The sequence below is a fragment of the Blennius ocellaris genome, assembly GCF_963422515.1.
Source record: "Blennius ocellaris genome assembly, chromosome: 8".
Lineage (NCBI taxonomy): Eukaryota > Metazoa > Chordata > Actinopteri > Blenniiformes > Blenniidae > Blennius > Blennius ocellaris.
This window is the reverse complement of record NC_137657.1, coordinates 12,473,902-12,489,996: the sequence shown is the minus strand read 5'-3', so window position 1 is coordinate 12,489,996 and position 16,095 is coordinate 12,473,902. Positions and strand designations below refer to the sequence as shown.

Genomic DNA, 16,095 nt, shown 5'->3' with positions numbered 1-16,095 from the left:
TTTTTTTTTTTTTCAGCTTTTTAGCTTTTTAGCATGCTGACATCTGTGCAGCCACACAAAAATCTGGCAATTCAACTGATATACCAATAGAGACTAAATGTTATTGCTTGAACACTTTTGGAGCCTGTTTGATCAAGATGCTCATCTCTTCCAAAAAAAAAAAAGACAAAACACATCATTAAATGATACAATGTGTTGTTTTTACATCCTCTTTAATGGACCATAGCTATCTTTTCAGATCTACACAAAATAATAATGCATAAGTTAACGTGAGCCAAAATTAGTTAACAATTTGTTTGGGCACTGAACAGCTTGATTAAATTAATAGAAAATAACCCAAATCACTATTTTTTATTCAACAATGAATGAGATAATCATTGTTTATTTGTGGATGACTTTAGAAAGTCTCCAGTCGGTCTGTCTAAATTATCAAACCTCTGATTTAAGTCTGTAGTTAGTCTTTGAAGGATAAATCTGTCTGCTGCATTAAAGTAAAATGTTTTTTGTCCCAATGTATTATGAGCATTTTGTTGAAAGTTAAAAAAAAAAAACATTTCTTGTTAGCTCCTGTCAAAATTATAGATGGCTTGAAGTCATTCTTGTGATCTGAGATAAAATGAAAGATATTGCTCTTCTTGAGAGAATGTGATGCATAGTTAGCAGCTAGAAAACCCAATAACTAGTTTCTGGATCAAAACGATGCATTCAGTTTTCGAATTTCTGTATCAACATGATATTTGTTGGTAATTTTTTTTTTGTTAAGGCAGACAGAGAATGACCAGATTACATCTGCAAATATTAGATTTGTATTTATGCTCTCATTAAAAAAAGTTGCCTCTATCTATTTTCATATGAAAATGGTTATTGAGTACATTAGCATTTAATTTTGAAGCTTTAATACACTTGATACTCGATGAACCAGATGATTTAGCTGTTCTGATTTGTTCCATACCTGTTGTTTTTTTTCTTTTCTTTTTTTTCCCCAGCATTGGGTATATGCTGCTTCAGTGTATCAGATCATACACTGGTGTATTTTGTATATCAGAGAATTGTATGGACTCACTTTATAAGTTAATTTCTGTACATAATATAAGTGTGTGTTTTCTGAATGGCCTCCATATGTCTTGTCGTCTCCAGTCACTTTATTTTCAGCTTGTTTGCAGCAGATACACTTTGTTTTTGTCATCGGACGTTCACCCTATCCGTCCAGACAAAATTGCTATTTTTAGGAGTGTACACTTTGCTCTGCTTTGCTCACACATGTACAGTACGTGTCACCAGTTTTGCTCATTATTAAAGTGATTTGACATAAAACAACGGCCTCCCTGTTTTGCTGGCATGGCACCCTGTCTGCCCTCCAATTCGACATTCACCCATTTTCACCCCTTCGCAGTGTGACTCCTAACCTCTCTGCCAAACGTCCCCATCCCCCAGACCCGCCGCTCTATAATTAGGCCAGAGCTCACCGCAATGCATTTCACTGTGGAGGTTGGGAAACTTTATCCCTGAATTTCAACTATGTCCCCCTGAGCCCATCCTCATACCTCCATGCTCTCTCTCCTTTTCTTCTCCAACCCTGACCTCACTGCGTCACTGTCTCTGCCGTCTCCGGGTTGGGGGGGTGGGGGGTTAGCCGGTCGTGACAATTCTCCACTTCTCCACCCACTGACCTCTTCACTCCACATGCGGCCAACTGACTGATCAGGAAAATCCCAGTAATGGTTCTCACATCCTCCACCCTGGGGTGTAAAAGGCGGATACACTCACCTGTACACAGTCACATACACTCACATGCTTTTAACACCCAGTGTGCAGAAACTGAATCCACATGACACATTATCCTGGTTGTATATATAGCTGTTAATAGTTCTACTGAGACTATGTGACAAGTGGTGCACAGGCACCGGTTGCATGATTGTAAATGGAAAAGTGCTTCCAAGAATTGTTGATGGAGGTCCGGCAGACTATTTGAAAATCTGAAGCGGACAAAACTGCCTGCTGTTGTCATTATGAATTAATTGCCAAAAGTCTATTGAGTAATTATCGTATGTTGTATTAATCAAAGCTGTGAACAGGAATGTTGGTTGTGTTGTTTGTCTGTAATCGGATTTCTTTGGCAGCCTTGCACCTTGAATCTCTCATCGTGGCTTTAAGTAGGTATGATAACAGCAGCGAAAGGCACATTGGAAAACTAATCCTCAGAGTCTGGGAGCTCTGCGAGGAATCTCAAGACCCTTGTCAAGGATGTTATACTGCTTCCCCCTGCCCTTGTGCATCTGAACTATCATCTGATGTGTACGAGGACGGCCTGCCAGGTGTCAGCCTCCAGCCAGCCATCATCCCTCTGAGGTCAAGTCAAACTGAGCCACTGGGCTGGACCCACCAAATCAGACCTTGAAAGTATTTACTGATCCTCAAAGCAAAAAATGTACATAAAGTACCAGATGGGTCCATCAGGACAAAATTATATAAATAAAGTCCTGACTCAGGTAGCGGGTGCAGGAAAAGTGCACTGAACTGACTCTAACTTGATTTTCTCATTATCCTGTTTGGCTAATAGCACCCATCTGGCACTGTCCATATATTTGCAAGTATTAAGTGCCTCAGGTCTGACAGTAGAGGTCAAAATCCTTTTCGGTTCACGGCACACTAAAAAAAATTTGCTATGAGACCTTGAGCTTGAGTAACCACTAAAAGCAGAGCTTGGTCACAGTTGACAGACTGAGTGTGTGTGGCACGGTGGCGTACGTTCAGAAAATTTAGTGCCGTTGGTTTTAATTCCACGTCCTTGTCCACTACATTAGTGAGTGAAATATTGAAACATTAACCTCATTTCATCCCTCAATGGTCACTTAACACTTTAGATCCAATCGTCTCTCCTTCCATCCATCATCCATCCATCCATCCATTGGTAAACTCCAATTCTGGGATATAAAACAGCAACTGGGACCCAGCCAGATGGAAAGAATTCGGTTTCAAAGAGTTTCCAGAAAAGAAGAAATGTAGTTGTTTTTTTTTTTAACTTGTAGCCATAAGCATAGATTAAAATGCTGCTTTTTGCAGCAGCTTTACAGCAAACATGCAGACGTATTCTATGAAAATGTGTTATAAGTGATGACAAGCTTAGTTTTCTCTCTCTTCTTAACTCTGAATGCAGCAATAGAGCAACACTGCAAGAGGATGCTGCATGTTTTCATGTGAAGGCTGTAAACTGGGGAACAAGACCGTCCCAACTGGAAACCATCCAAGTTTCCAGTTACATCAATGCAACTCAAGATATATTTACATAAAGGTGCCTCTGTGTGTTGTGCAGCTTACGGATTTCATGATGACGTGGTCTATAATGTAGCCACAGCAAGCACAGAAATCATTGAATTCGACTCACATGTGATTTGATAAATGAATATTATCATTAATCTGAGAGCTTTTGAATAGATAGTTGTCCAGTGCTGTAATGGAATAATTCTTTAAGTACAGTTCTGATCTTCTCCAATGCTAAAAATTTATTAATCTGCTCAGATTTTTGCATAGTGTGATTGATACACATTTACCACTATGTAACCTGAGTTAGCACGACACTGTTTAGCAATCCTTGCGAGGATGTTTGCGTGTTCTCCCCGTTAGTGCGATGGCTTTTTCTACTCCAAGGTATTACCGGTAAATTGCGGTCAATGTTCGCTCCAGACCGCACGCCCTTACAGCATATTGGACAGAGAGGTGGAGGCTGGATGGATGGGAGGGATTTCAGCAACTGTGCATTCGTATTAAAGTTGCAGTTGAAAGCAGAATTCCATCACATTGGGATCAATTTCAGGTATTTTCCTTATGGAATTGCTACATTCAAATACGTAGTAGCTCTCGATGTTGTCAATATAATGTAGACCTGACTGTAAGGCTCACTTCATAATAAATAATATTTCAACAACAAAAAAAAAAACAACAAAAGACAGCAGTCTGTCAACAGGTCTGGTATTGTTTTTTTTTTTCTTTCTTTTTTTTTTTTATATAAATTTCGTGCAATACAGTGTTTAAGTTTATCACACATTTAGATAAACCATAATCGTTTGTCTAGATATATCTATTCTCAACTACATACTATTCATATTGCCCACATAAATGCTATCTGTGTGCAGTTTTATCACATTTTTTTTCTTTTTTTTTTTTTCCTGAAACAAAATGAAAGAAATTAAAATGTAAATAATCTGGAAGCGTCTGGTCATTGTTTTGCTGCGGTCATCGTCTCTTGCAGCAGGTGTGTCCGGGGTTTCCACCCGGATCTGCAGTCACTCTGGACATCTTAGAAATGAGAGGTGGTAATGGAGGAGAAGTTGCATGTGTTTACATTCTCATCAACATAAACGGGTCACAGTTCAGAGTTGGAGGGTGTGGTGGTTGGGGGTGGGGGGTGGTGGGCGTCTGCGGTTTCAGGGGAAGCACAGTGAAAAGAAATTACTGGGGAGGTTTACGGGTTCGTCTTTGCAATGGGGCTGTTACCACCGATGGGTTAAAGTTGAGGGAACACTGATCATGTGACCGAATACAAGGGAGGTGGAGGGGCCGAGTGTGACGTTGGAAGCATTGGTGGGATGCGTCCTCTTCACGAGAGTCCAGGAAGGGGGAACAAAACACATCTGCCAAACTCACCCTGCTCAAAACGCAGTTTGAACAGTGATTCCCGAAGAAAAAGAAGAAAAAAAAAGAAAACAACCCCCCCCACCCCAAAAAAACGAACAAAAAAAACCCATCATCTATAGACTTTACAAATATACGGAAGCGTAAATTACAATGTACATGTATCTTTTCAAAAATGCTTCTCTGTATTGTTTTTTGTTTTTTTTGTTGTTTTTTTTTTAAACCCTCCCACATATACATGAGTTTTTTTTTTTGCCACTGTGAATGATGATTTGCATGTGTCACTTTGGGACTTTTCATAGAAAAAGATGTTCAGTTTTTTTTTAATGTCGGTTTTTTTTTCTACTCAGGCAGCAACCTTTACCCGATTCTGTACAAATGTATTATTCTATGTCTCTTTTTTTTCTGCTTCCTCCAGTCAGAGGTTTCTGTTAATGCCCAAGAACGAACATCTTCAACACGACTATAGCTACAAGTACTACTGTTAACACTGATTAGAATGGAAATAAGACTAACGGAGGCCCATAGAAAACTGGTAATAACGTTGGTCAGTCGTCGCAGTCATTCATGTTGTTGCATTTCTTTCAGTGTCAATATTGGAAGACAATTTACAGTATTCACATCTGACTTCATACCAGAAATAAAAATTACACAATACAGGATGGCTGAAAACAAAATTAACACAGGCTTTCATTCTCCCACATATTTGTGCACACTCATGCTTCGACACAGTTACACACAGCGCACTGACGGTCCCAGTGGCTCTGCATGGAAGAATTTCACAGTAAAAGTCGTAAAGATTTAAAATTAGAGTGGAAAAGAAAAGAAATTTGAAAATTTAATTCCAAACTATACTGTTTGCAAAGACAGCGAGGCTGTAATAACGCTAAGAATAATCACAACAACAATTTTACATTAATGATGATCTGGCTAGATTAGCAGTAATATTGCACAAAGAAAATTATGTGAGACATTTTCAGAATAGCCCAAGGTTAATTGCGTTTGATCATTAACAAAATAAATCATTTCTAGCACGTTAAAATATCAAAATAGTTTTATTGTGACAGTTCATTGTTGTTGTTATTATCGCTCTGTTATTACTCTTCTTTTTCTGCTCAGTGAGATTGAGTAGACTAAATAACAGTGAACATGGAGGGAGACACATAGCGCTTTCTGCCTGTGTTTGTATTTCCCGCTGAGCTGTGCACACGCAGCATTCCTGTCTATCCTCTCTTCTCCACCTCGACCCTTCCTCCATCTCTCCCCTCCTCCTCCTCCTCCTCCTCCTCCTCCTCCTCCTCGCCTCCCTCCCTCACACCCTTCGTCTACACAGGCGTCGTCTTCCGATTGAGGGTGTTAGAGTTGCTCTCCCTGTCTCCCTTCAGCCTGTCCAGGGTGCCCATCCCTCGCTCCCGGTCAACTGTGGATGAGGTGAAGGGTGGCGGGCCGGAACCCACCGAGTTGGGCATCGGTGCATTGGAGTTGGAAGAATTGGAAGGATTGTGGGACTTAAGTGAGGGGAGAGTACCACTCATCATCACCCCTCCGCCGCCTCCTCCACCATCCTTTGGGAAGCAGTTGTGGAGCTGGTAGAGCGTGGCCCGGTCCACTGTTCCGTACATGGGCGGCAAACCCCCCAGTTTGGGGTCTCGGGACAACGTGTAGAGGGAGATGTCGCCTCCAGCCAGAGCCGTGTGGGAGCGGGAGTGGGGGTTTGGTAAAGTGGACACTGAGATGGGGCCCTGTGAAAGCAGTGCAGAGGGGGGCAGGCCGAAGTTCTTCCCCCCGCCCCCCCCTACGGGCGAGGGGTCTCGGGAGCGGGACGGGTCGGTGGATCGGGACGAGGAGCGGGAGCGGCGGCGAAAGCGGTAGCTGGGCAGGCGGAGCATGGCGTGAGTGGTGCTTTTGAAAATGTCGGTGCGAGAGCGGCAGCGGAGCTCCTTGTTCTTCTCGATGTAGATGTTCACGGCCAGCACGCCCACCATCTCAGCCATGATGAAGGACAGCCCTCCAAAGTAAAAGGACCACCCGTACGAGTACTGCCATTTCTTGTCCTCGTCCTTTTTGGGAGAAATGTCTCCCAGAGCAGCGGAGATGTAAACGATGACACCAATGATGTTACTCAGACCTGCAACCGCAGAGAAATTAATCCTTTAGAATAAAATAACTCAAAATTAGAGTCGTAATGGACAAATTACTGTTGAGATCATGCGATCATGTGAAAACATCAAAGTAAATTACAATGTATCGCGATTGAAAAGATATTTGTTTCATGACATATTTTGGAATTCATCACACATAATGTAGAATATTCTAAATGTAGTGAAAACTTGTTGTGCTTATGTCCTGTGATCAATACAATCGGAAAAATATATGATTTTATGAAATACAAATAGTTTTAGTAACTCAAGCCAACATTATAACTAGTAAAAGAAAAAATATTTAATATAGGTCAGCTTATGTGCAGTAGATTAAAAAAACCAAAAAAAAGACGTTTTCACGTAAATAATCTTTGACACACCTGTACCCCTCGGTTGAAACAAAGCGCAATAATTCAGGTCACCACTCTCGCTAGCGGATGCTCACGTGCAAACTCAGATATGAATGTATTTGCACTTGCATTATTCTTCAGTTACCTGCAGCCACAAAGAGGATTCCTGCCCCGAGGATGATGTTCCTTTTGCTCTTATAGAAACGACTAGCAGCGATGCAAACGCCTCCCATCAGCAGCAGGATGGCACTGAGGATTGGGAAGATGTTGGAAGCCCTGACTACCCCTACACGGACGAGATAGCAGTGGTAAATAGCAAACCCAAGAACAGGGAAGCAGCATAAAATTTACACACATTGCGCAAAGCATGACATTTAAAATGCTGTGCAAACCTTCCAGGCACATCTGAAAGAAAACCTACTATTCAGATAAGTAAACCAACAAGAAAACATCTGTCTGAGACCGGATTTAATCTGCCAGAGTACAATGATCACGAACGTACAGCCAATTTTACTGGATATACTGTATTTACAGGTATTTTTAAGTGGCGACTCTCATGAAACAATGTGAATTTTTTTGGCTGATTCACATACAAAAGCTGTTAATGCACTTAGTATTAAATAAAGAGCTATATTATATAAATACAAGGTATTTGTTAAATAACTCTAACAACAAGGTTTGGAGATCATAAATAAATACAAAAATTAAAGAAAAATAGTTTCGTTTGTGCCATTAAAAATATACACAAACTGCTTGGTGGGGAAATTAATTGCTCAGATCTCGGCGCACACACACACACACACACACACACACACACACACACACACACACACACACACACACACACACACACACACACACACACACACACACATTAACAGTCCTCTCTCATCTAGGACAACTAGGCCACAAGAGAGAAAATGCCACCTAAATGCCAGCAAAATGCCTCTGCAACATTGTAAACAAGCTTTTCTTTATGTATGCACGGGCACACATGTAGCATATCATGGAGCAGAAAGACATCACTGCAGGGCAGAGAACAAACTAGGGCGCCCCATCTCCCCTGACTTTGTACACACTGTCACATGTCTGGCTCTTGATGAGATTATCATCTGAGGATGAAGCGATAAAACACCATGTTTAAGACCAAATAGACTTTACAGGGTTTATTTCTTTATTTAAAATTTTTTTATTTGCTACTCCCTCCACACCAAGCTCTGTCCCCGGAGGGCCGGTGACCTGCAGGCTTTAGCGTTCTTTCCTGCTTCAGCACACCTGCAGGTAATGACGATGTCATCACCACAGTTGTGAAAACGTCCAATAACGAGCCCTTCATTGCAATCAGGTGTGTTGCAACTGGGAGAGAGAGCTAAAGCATGCAGGACGCCGGCCTTCCCGCGTCGAGCTTGGACGATTCTAGGACAACTCGTCCACAAAACTGCAACCCCGGACAACCCGTCCACTGACAGCGCCCTAAAATAAATCCTGTACAATGTAGTTTTACATATTACTGTACTTATAAATGATATCTTCTATATGCATATACATAATGCCCCCCCACCCCAAAACTTCTAACTGCCAATGACTATCATCATATTTTAATCACGTTTATCATGTAACGAGCCCTGCAGCGCGTTAATATGTCGGAAGGCGGGCTTCCGACACGTTAAGGAGCACTTGAATGTATCACTCAAAGCCGTCATCGATGAAGCGGCGTTTTCACTTTACGGCTTGTTACCTTCAGAAATACATCTGTGAAAACCGTACTTTGAAAGACCGCATCTGAGCAGGTGCACGGTGCGGCCCCTTGAGTTTGCCCTCTGGGCAGCTGCCAATGTTTATGTGTTTGTGTCAAATATACTGATATATCTTGTGTTTTTTTGTGTCAAGCACTCAAATTCACAATTCAAATTGTGTCAAATATTGTTTGAAATCCAATCCTTCAAATTAATAATACTGAAAAAAAAAATTGTCGAGGACAAGTTGTCCGGAATCGCGTGGACGAGTTGTCCCGGGTAGCAGTTTTGTGGACGACTCGTCCGCTCACCAGCTTGGACACCCCTGCTCTACATACTCCATCCTTTCATCATCCGCGTCTGGTACGACAGGCATTGACTTACGTAGGACGTACTCTGCCCCATCATGGTCAAAGTCTGCATCCTCGGGGAAGTGGTTGATCTGAGAACACACTCCTCTCTTCACTCCTGAGATATAAAAGCAAACAAAGACAAAACAAGGTGACCAGACTCAACAGAACACATGAACTCACTTCAGTAGGATTAATAAGTAGAACAGTAAATATCCCCCTGATGAATGGGTGTGAAAAAATGTCTTTTAACTTTTTTTTTTAGTTTTAGTTTTTTGTGAATTGAAGTATAAGAACTGAAGGACATCACAATGATTAATGGCTCTGCTTGTAAGTGCAGCTGTTGTTAGTAACATCCCATACACACAGTTCCCATGCACATGCAAATACATACAAGTATGCAGACACAGTGGCAGACAGGTGACTACCCGCCGGGGTCTTGCATGTAGACAGACAGACGAACGGAGTTAAGATGGTGACACTGCTGCTGATGCATGGACATTTAGAAAGATGGAGTGATGGGATGATGAGACACAGATGGAAGGAGAGACGGACAGACGTGGGGTGAGCTGGTCTTATATTTCCACAAGTTAGTCTGTGAAGAAACACATGGAGGTACAGAGGTGCGACACATCAGTTAGTCCACATGGATCAGTTGTTATCCTCAGATGCTGCAAAGACACTCATCCAGCTTCAAGGGAGCTGTGAACATTTAAAAAAACCCAATTTTTGTCACTTTTTCCTTAAACATATCAATAGAAGAATGAAAACTATGCAATGTTTCCATTTGTTTTAACTAGAAAAAAGGTTTAAAAGTTTGAACTGACAATACTTGAATCAAGACATATAGAGAAATGTTCTGAGACTCGCAACTGGGTGTAAAACAAAAAGACCCCAAAGTCAAACAAAATATAAAAGAACATCAAGAAATACTGTATTCCCTTTAAAAAAAAAAAAGTTTTACTTTTAAAATAGCTCCCACTAAATGGAGCAGCAGAGGTGATACTCTTTCATACTAAACAGCAGTTTTTAGCTCAATTTCTTGTGTTTTACATTAAAAGAACTTATTAAGCTGTGTGGCAGGTTTGAGTATGTTACTTTTATGTGAAATACTCATCACTACTTCTTCTCGACCAGTAGACAAGCATTTAAACACTCAGTCGACCTTCTCATCCCACCGCCCAAAAAAGCAAAATCTCACTGAGCTCAAGTTAAAAGTTGGCAGCTCCGTGCAGCAGTTTGAACGAGCCCTTGAGTAATTATAGCTAATTTCGCCTCTTACATCGACGTTTCAAAGACAGTTGTTCTAAGTGGCCACTCGGTGGTGTGTGCAGGTTCAGTCAGTGAACAAAATCCCAGAAGCAAATAAGAAAATGCATTCATGGGGAGCTACTTCAGCAGCCCCACCTTGGATAAACCTGCAGCAAGGGAGCGGAGGACAGGACACGTCTCTATCCACAGCATAATGTGCCACCCACCCGCGGGCATTAATCTTTCAGAGCTAGCATGTCCTGCATTTCCACTCCAGCTACACCTCACTGCATCACTGCATGACTACTGAGCATCTCTCTTGGCTGAATACTCCACAGACATCAAGGATACTTGACCTCTAAGCCATGCCAAGACACTGTCAGCTTTGCTGCAGCACAATGTGGGGGAGAAGGCTGAATGAATGAGGGAGCGACAAGAAGGCAAAGACGAGGAGAAATCAGTGAGAGATGAAATGTAATGTTTGGGGGAGTGAGGCAGAGGGATGGTAAGTGGAGGAACTGAGAGAGTGGGGCAAAGGAAGGAGTGGGTGGGGGTGCACTGCAGCAGAGCTGCAAGGGCTAAAGCTTATCTCTAATTGGCTGCTTTGCTATCAGGAAGCTCAGAGATGAGGACAAATTAGCTTTGTACAATGACCAAACCCAGGATGGGCTGGAGATGCTTCACAAAGAGAGCCAAGAGGTTTTCCGGGGGACAGAAAAAAAAAAAAAGCTTCCACCTCGGTCTGAATGTGAGCAAAGGCGCAGATCGCTAACTCACACCACCCCTTTGGCTGGAGCTGCTTCCCTGTTAACTCCATCCCAGCCTTTGCTGTTGAGTGTCAGCCAGGCAGTGAAATGTATAATGAATTAGCAGCTTGTGTTGCAATGACAAGCTGAAGATTGAGAGATGGCTGCTGCCAGTTTCTGTATCTTCTGCCACTTGCAATGACAAGTTGATGGGTGAATACAGGCTTTTGTTTCAGCCCTTGACTTTAAGCGAATACAGCCTGAATCAAAGACAATGATTAATGGATTATTTTAAGTGAGGGCTACGCTTCAGTGTCATATAATTACATGGCAATTATGCAAAACTGTTTTCTTGTCACTGCGGCTTGGTCGAACAGATACAAATGAAATGTGCGTGCATCAATGCTAATACTGATCACTGATATTGTAGCGGTGCTGCACTAGATCCCTTCTCAAGTCAACCCAAAGTTTTCACAACATTCACAAAAAGACTCTGCTGTACATACAGAACATACAGTTTAAGACAATTATCACTGAAAAGCTGAGAGAGGCAGGATTTGGAGAAGAGCAACTTTAATTGGATCTCACAGGTTTGATTCGACGCCTATTTAGGTCAACGTCCTATAATCAGCACCAGAGGCGGGAAGAGTTCAGAAACATTAAAGATGCCTCTCAATTATTCAAATTACAGTTTGGTTTATTTTAAATTATCAAAGTAATGAAGTAAAAAAACAAACCAATCTTTTAAAAGTACTCGATCTGGTTCGCAGGGCGCTGGAGTTATTGTCTATGGACAATACAGGTTCATCAATTCACCTGGAATGCATGTTTCTGGACTGCGGGAGAAAACCTGAGAACCCTGAGAACACCTGCATACGCAAGGGGACAACATGCAAACTCCGCATTTGAACTATGAAGTGAGAGCAAAGACTAAATACAGAAAGATGTACATGTCAGAATGTGGTGTCATGGACTCCTCTAATGTTTCAGTCAGTACTCATCAGTTCAGTCCATCAGCAGATCTGGTTTCACTTGTGAGCATCACATTTATGTCTCTTCATGCCCATCTAGCCGCTGTCAATGCTCTCGCTGTGCTAACGTTGCCTCCACACAACTCTATCCTCTCGTGTATACACCTCCTACACCTCTATTAACATCACGATAATATAACATCTATGCTTATTTCCTGCTAAACCTCAGTCCCCACAGGCTGTGAAGGTGAGATGAGGTTGTCTGACAACATTTGGATCGACATAAAACGCTAACATGATGGAGGGCAACTGCATGCTGCACCCTCTGTACCAAAACTAACAACCTTGAACACAGCAGCCTTTTCTCATGTGCGTCCACATCAAAGTCCAAATCTCAGCCATAAACCACTCAACATCTCCTTAAGCTTCATCTTTACCTTCCAGGCAGCATATTCTCCAAAGCCCAGAATGGGTGAGCGCCCCAGGGTCCTTTTTGTCCTTATTATGGGGGTCATCCTGGGTGATGTTGGCTGTGCTGTTGCAGATGAGGGCACGGGAGTACAGCCAGTAATCCGTCCCTATTGCCACCGTCATCAGGCCGAAGGCAGCGAATGCCCCCACGGTGGTGAGGAGGATCTGAATCCCCTTCTCACACACCATGCCTTAAAAAGAGGAAGAAGAAGCAGGTATTTACTGTCGGGCGAGAGAGCGAGGTGCGTTTGACAAAATGCGGTTTAATGAAAGAAGACAGCAGACATGCAGGGGAGATGATGAGGGGCAGGACGAGGTGAGGGGCACTGGTGGGAGTCGAGGTGGAGGCAGATGTGGGAGGTGCATAAGTGGCTCAGTGATGTGTCCTTGGAGGAGAGTTTGATGACTCTGCTGACTTCGCCTAACAAGACAGAATTGATGTGAGGCACAACAGATCACAGCCTCCCCAACTCCATATTCATGAGCCTGACACTGTTCTCACCCCTCACAATGAGAGCGTGCGCGCACACACACACACACACACACACACACACACACACACACACACACACACACACACACACACACACACACACACACACACACACACACACACACACACACACACACACACACACACACACACACACACACACACACACACACAGAACATGGGATCACCTTGTACCTCTCTTTATTAGAGCGGTAATGTGGGTGCAGCTTTTACATAGATCCACGTATACTGTCACACAAATAGCATTGCGTAATTCACTTAGAGCCTGTCACATTGACCCAGGCAAGTGTGAGTTATACAGTTGGCTCAGCGTCATGTCATTGCCTCTGTAGATGTATTGTACTCCTTTAAAAACTTCCATTTCACGTTGATCAAACCCACAACAATTAATGTTCAGAGTGAGACTTACCTGACGGCGAGTTTCTATCCTTCGACTCAATTTTGAAATCTTTCTTTTCCCCGTCAGTGAAGAACGTGCTGTCCCTTCAATCCGGACAGCATCCATCGACTGTTTTCACCTGCTCCCTTCTCTCCTGCTTACGCTCCTGGTCTCTCTTTTGCCTCGATCTCTTTCTCTCTCGTTCCCTCACTTCTCGTCCGGCTGGAAACTTGGGTGCTGGTGGCGGCTGAGGACAGCTGTCCCGCTCTCTGTCCCGTCCGCTGTTAGAAGGAGACTTTCCAGAGAAAACCCATGGTCACTGCTCCCCTGCTGCGCAAAGACAGAGCAAAACACAAAGGTCGGCGTTTACTCCTGTCATGAGGGGGCTGGATTCCAGCTGACTGTGCAGGGTACACCCCCAACCCTTGAAGTATTAGTTTCTTTCCAGTATAACCTGTGGCACCATATGAAATTAAAGTATGTTTAAACAGATATGATTATTGAATATTAGGCTAAGAGTTTTGAATCCAGTCACAGCTGTTTTTCTTTCATATTAGGGTGTCAATAATCTACATTCAATTTATGCCACTTTAGTTGTTTGTTTTTTTTCTGATCATGTTCGTGCAGGTTTTCTCCTGCTTCCTGTCTGTCATGTATCTTTCACAGGATGAATTCTGAGAAGAAAAAAGCGAATGATCAAGCGTGAAAATAAACATGCTGGCTGTGCAAGATGATATTTCACTCTCAATGTCTTGTACTTTGATTCAAGTTACGACAAACCACGACAATGGTGGACGCGGAGCAGAGTGATGGCTGCCCATCCTGAAGCTCTGACCCTGAGTCTGCACCATTTCGAGGTTGATGGAAGGAAAACAGAGTTGTAGTCATTACGTGTTACATGTGACGTAAACAAACAAACCATGGCTGGTACTTATCATCGCTGCGTTTACAAACGGTCCCCTTTGTTCTTCAGACTGAATTTATTTTCTGGTTGAGAATTCAGATCGTCTCATTTGCATGAACGATGAAAGAAGTGAGCAGTGAGGGTTAACATGCACCAAGAATAACATCCAATTCGTGTCGGGGGAATAATCCCATGATGCTTTGCAATGTGACAGCAGCCACTAGTGACATGCACGTGATAAAGATGGATTTGTTAGCTCAACTAATCGAACTTGTTGTGTTTCATTTGACGCAGCAAGAACAGACATGCAGGAAAGAGTCACATATATGTAACAGACATGAACAATAAGGATGAACCGACCCTGACCAGAGAGTAGAGCCAAGAAAGAGTGTCTATATAGACTTTATTCAGATTAGGGGCAGCAACAACACACTTTTATAGAATGAATTTTAGATCAGAGTTAACTCTGGGATCTGAATCTTCCCGTGAATCGGTTTACATGAAGCTTTTTCATTCTGATTGTCACAATTTGTAGGGTCACATTTAGATAAGCTCGTTCTGTTATCTATTTTGTCCATCAATAGAGAAATCCACAAATGTAATCTGTTTATGAGAGGTAGGAGGGAGGAACTCCTCTCACATACTGGTATATAGAGATCAATGCAGAGAACTTTTTAATAGTTACGACTGTCAGCGCTGCTATTTGCTTTGCTTTTTCTTGCCAAGTGACCAACAAATGGGAGTGATCAAGTGTCAACTTCTCTCACTGAACAGTTCTGTCAACCCTGATTGAATTTCTAATTGCAATAAAATAGCGGCAGTTTTGGTTTAAAACAAACAAACTGTAACTCCAGTCATCTGACTATTTGCTGTCCTACATTTATGTTTTGTTTCCAGTGATCCCAAATGTAATTCTAATATTATTGTAATGTATTTCAATTTGTTGTGAAGCGCTCTGAACTGCCTCGTGTCTACAAAGTGGTGTATGAAAAAAACGTGAAAGGTCTTTTATCAATGAACAGTTAAGAAATTTGAGACGTTCAATTTTTTTTATGGAGAGAATAAGAAAAAAAACTAAACAAAAATAACCCCTCTTACTAAAGACGCTTGAAGTGAGACTTCCATTTAAATCCATTAAGGCATTTCTGGAGAGTTGGGGCGTTAACTCTGACCTTCTTCTGACATCCTTATCAGGTCTAGTTTACAGAAAAATGCTTAATTCTTACGTTCACAGCCAAATACCTGTCAAAACAAAACACTCCTGTCAGCCACATGTTTGCGTTTGGTGTCAGTGTGCATGATATTAGTTGACACTTCACAGCTGATCGTGAAACATTTGCATCGAACATGAATGGACTTTTTTTTCAATGTGACAGGTCAATACAAGACTTTAATTATGCCTAATTATGCTCTCAGGGAGAGCACCAGCCAGGCATTGATCCAAGTCGGATGGATCCGACAACCTTTATTAAATGTGGCATATATTTTAGAGAATGGTGTCACAAAAGTGTTTTCTGTCCATATGCACGTAGCACTTAGCTATGAGCCACTGAAATAAAAGCTGAAATATTTTAATACTGCTGCAAGCGGCAGTAAAATCTCAGTGATTAGCTTGTGAAACATTGTAAGTCAATACAAATATTGGGAAAT

At 42.2% G+C, this 16,095-nt stretch overlaps 2 protein-coding genes across 2 annotated transcripts in view; one reads left to right on the top strand and one right to left on the bottom strand.

The window, feature by feature from the left end:
• The window catches only part of cacng6b (calcium channel, voltage-dependent, gamma subunit 6b), a 9,757-nt gene extending 8,639 nt beyond the window's left edge, over positions 1 to 1,118 (top strand). Inside the window, exon 5 of the mRNA XM_080501384.1 lies at positions 1 to 1,118. This exon is cut by the window's left edge and continues 626 nt beyond it. The gene's annotated coding sequence lies outside the window, so the exon portion shown is untranslated.
• A 4,839-nt stretch (positions 1,119 to 5,957) lies between these two features.
• Positions 5,958 to 12,837, bottom strand: cacng8b (calcium channel, voltage-dependent, gamma subunit 8b; the record flags this gene model as incomplete). Its single annotated transcript, XM_080500346.1, has 4 exons — positions 5,958 to 6,760; positions 7,269 to 7,409; positions 9,244 to 9,327; positions 12,615 to 12,837. The coding sequence occupies 4 exons, from the start codon at positions 12,835 to 12,837 to the stop codon at positions 5,958 to 5,960; spliced, it is 1,251 nt and encodes a 416-aa protein (XP_080356472.1).
• Between the last annotated feature and the right edge of the window lie 3,258 nt (positions 12,838 to 16,095).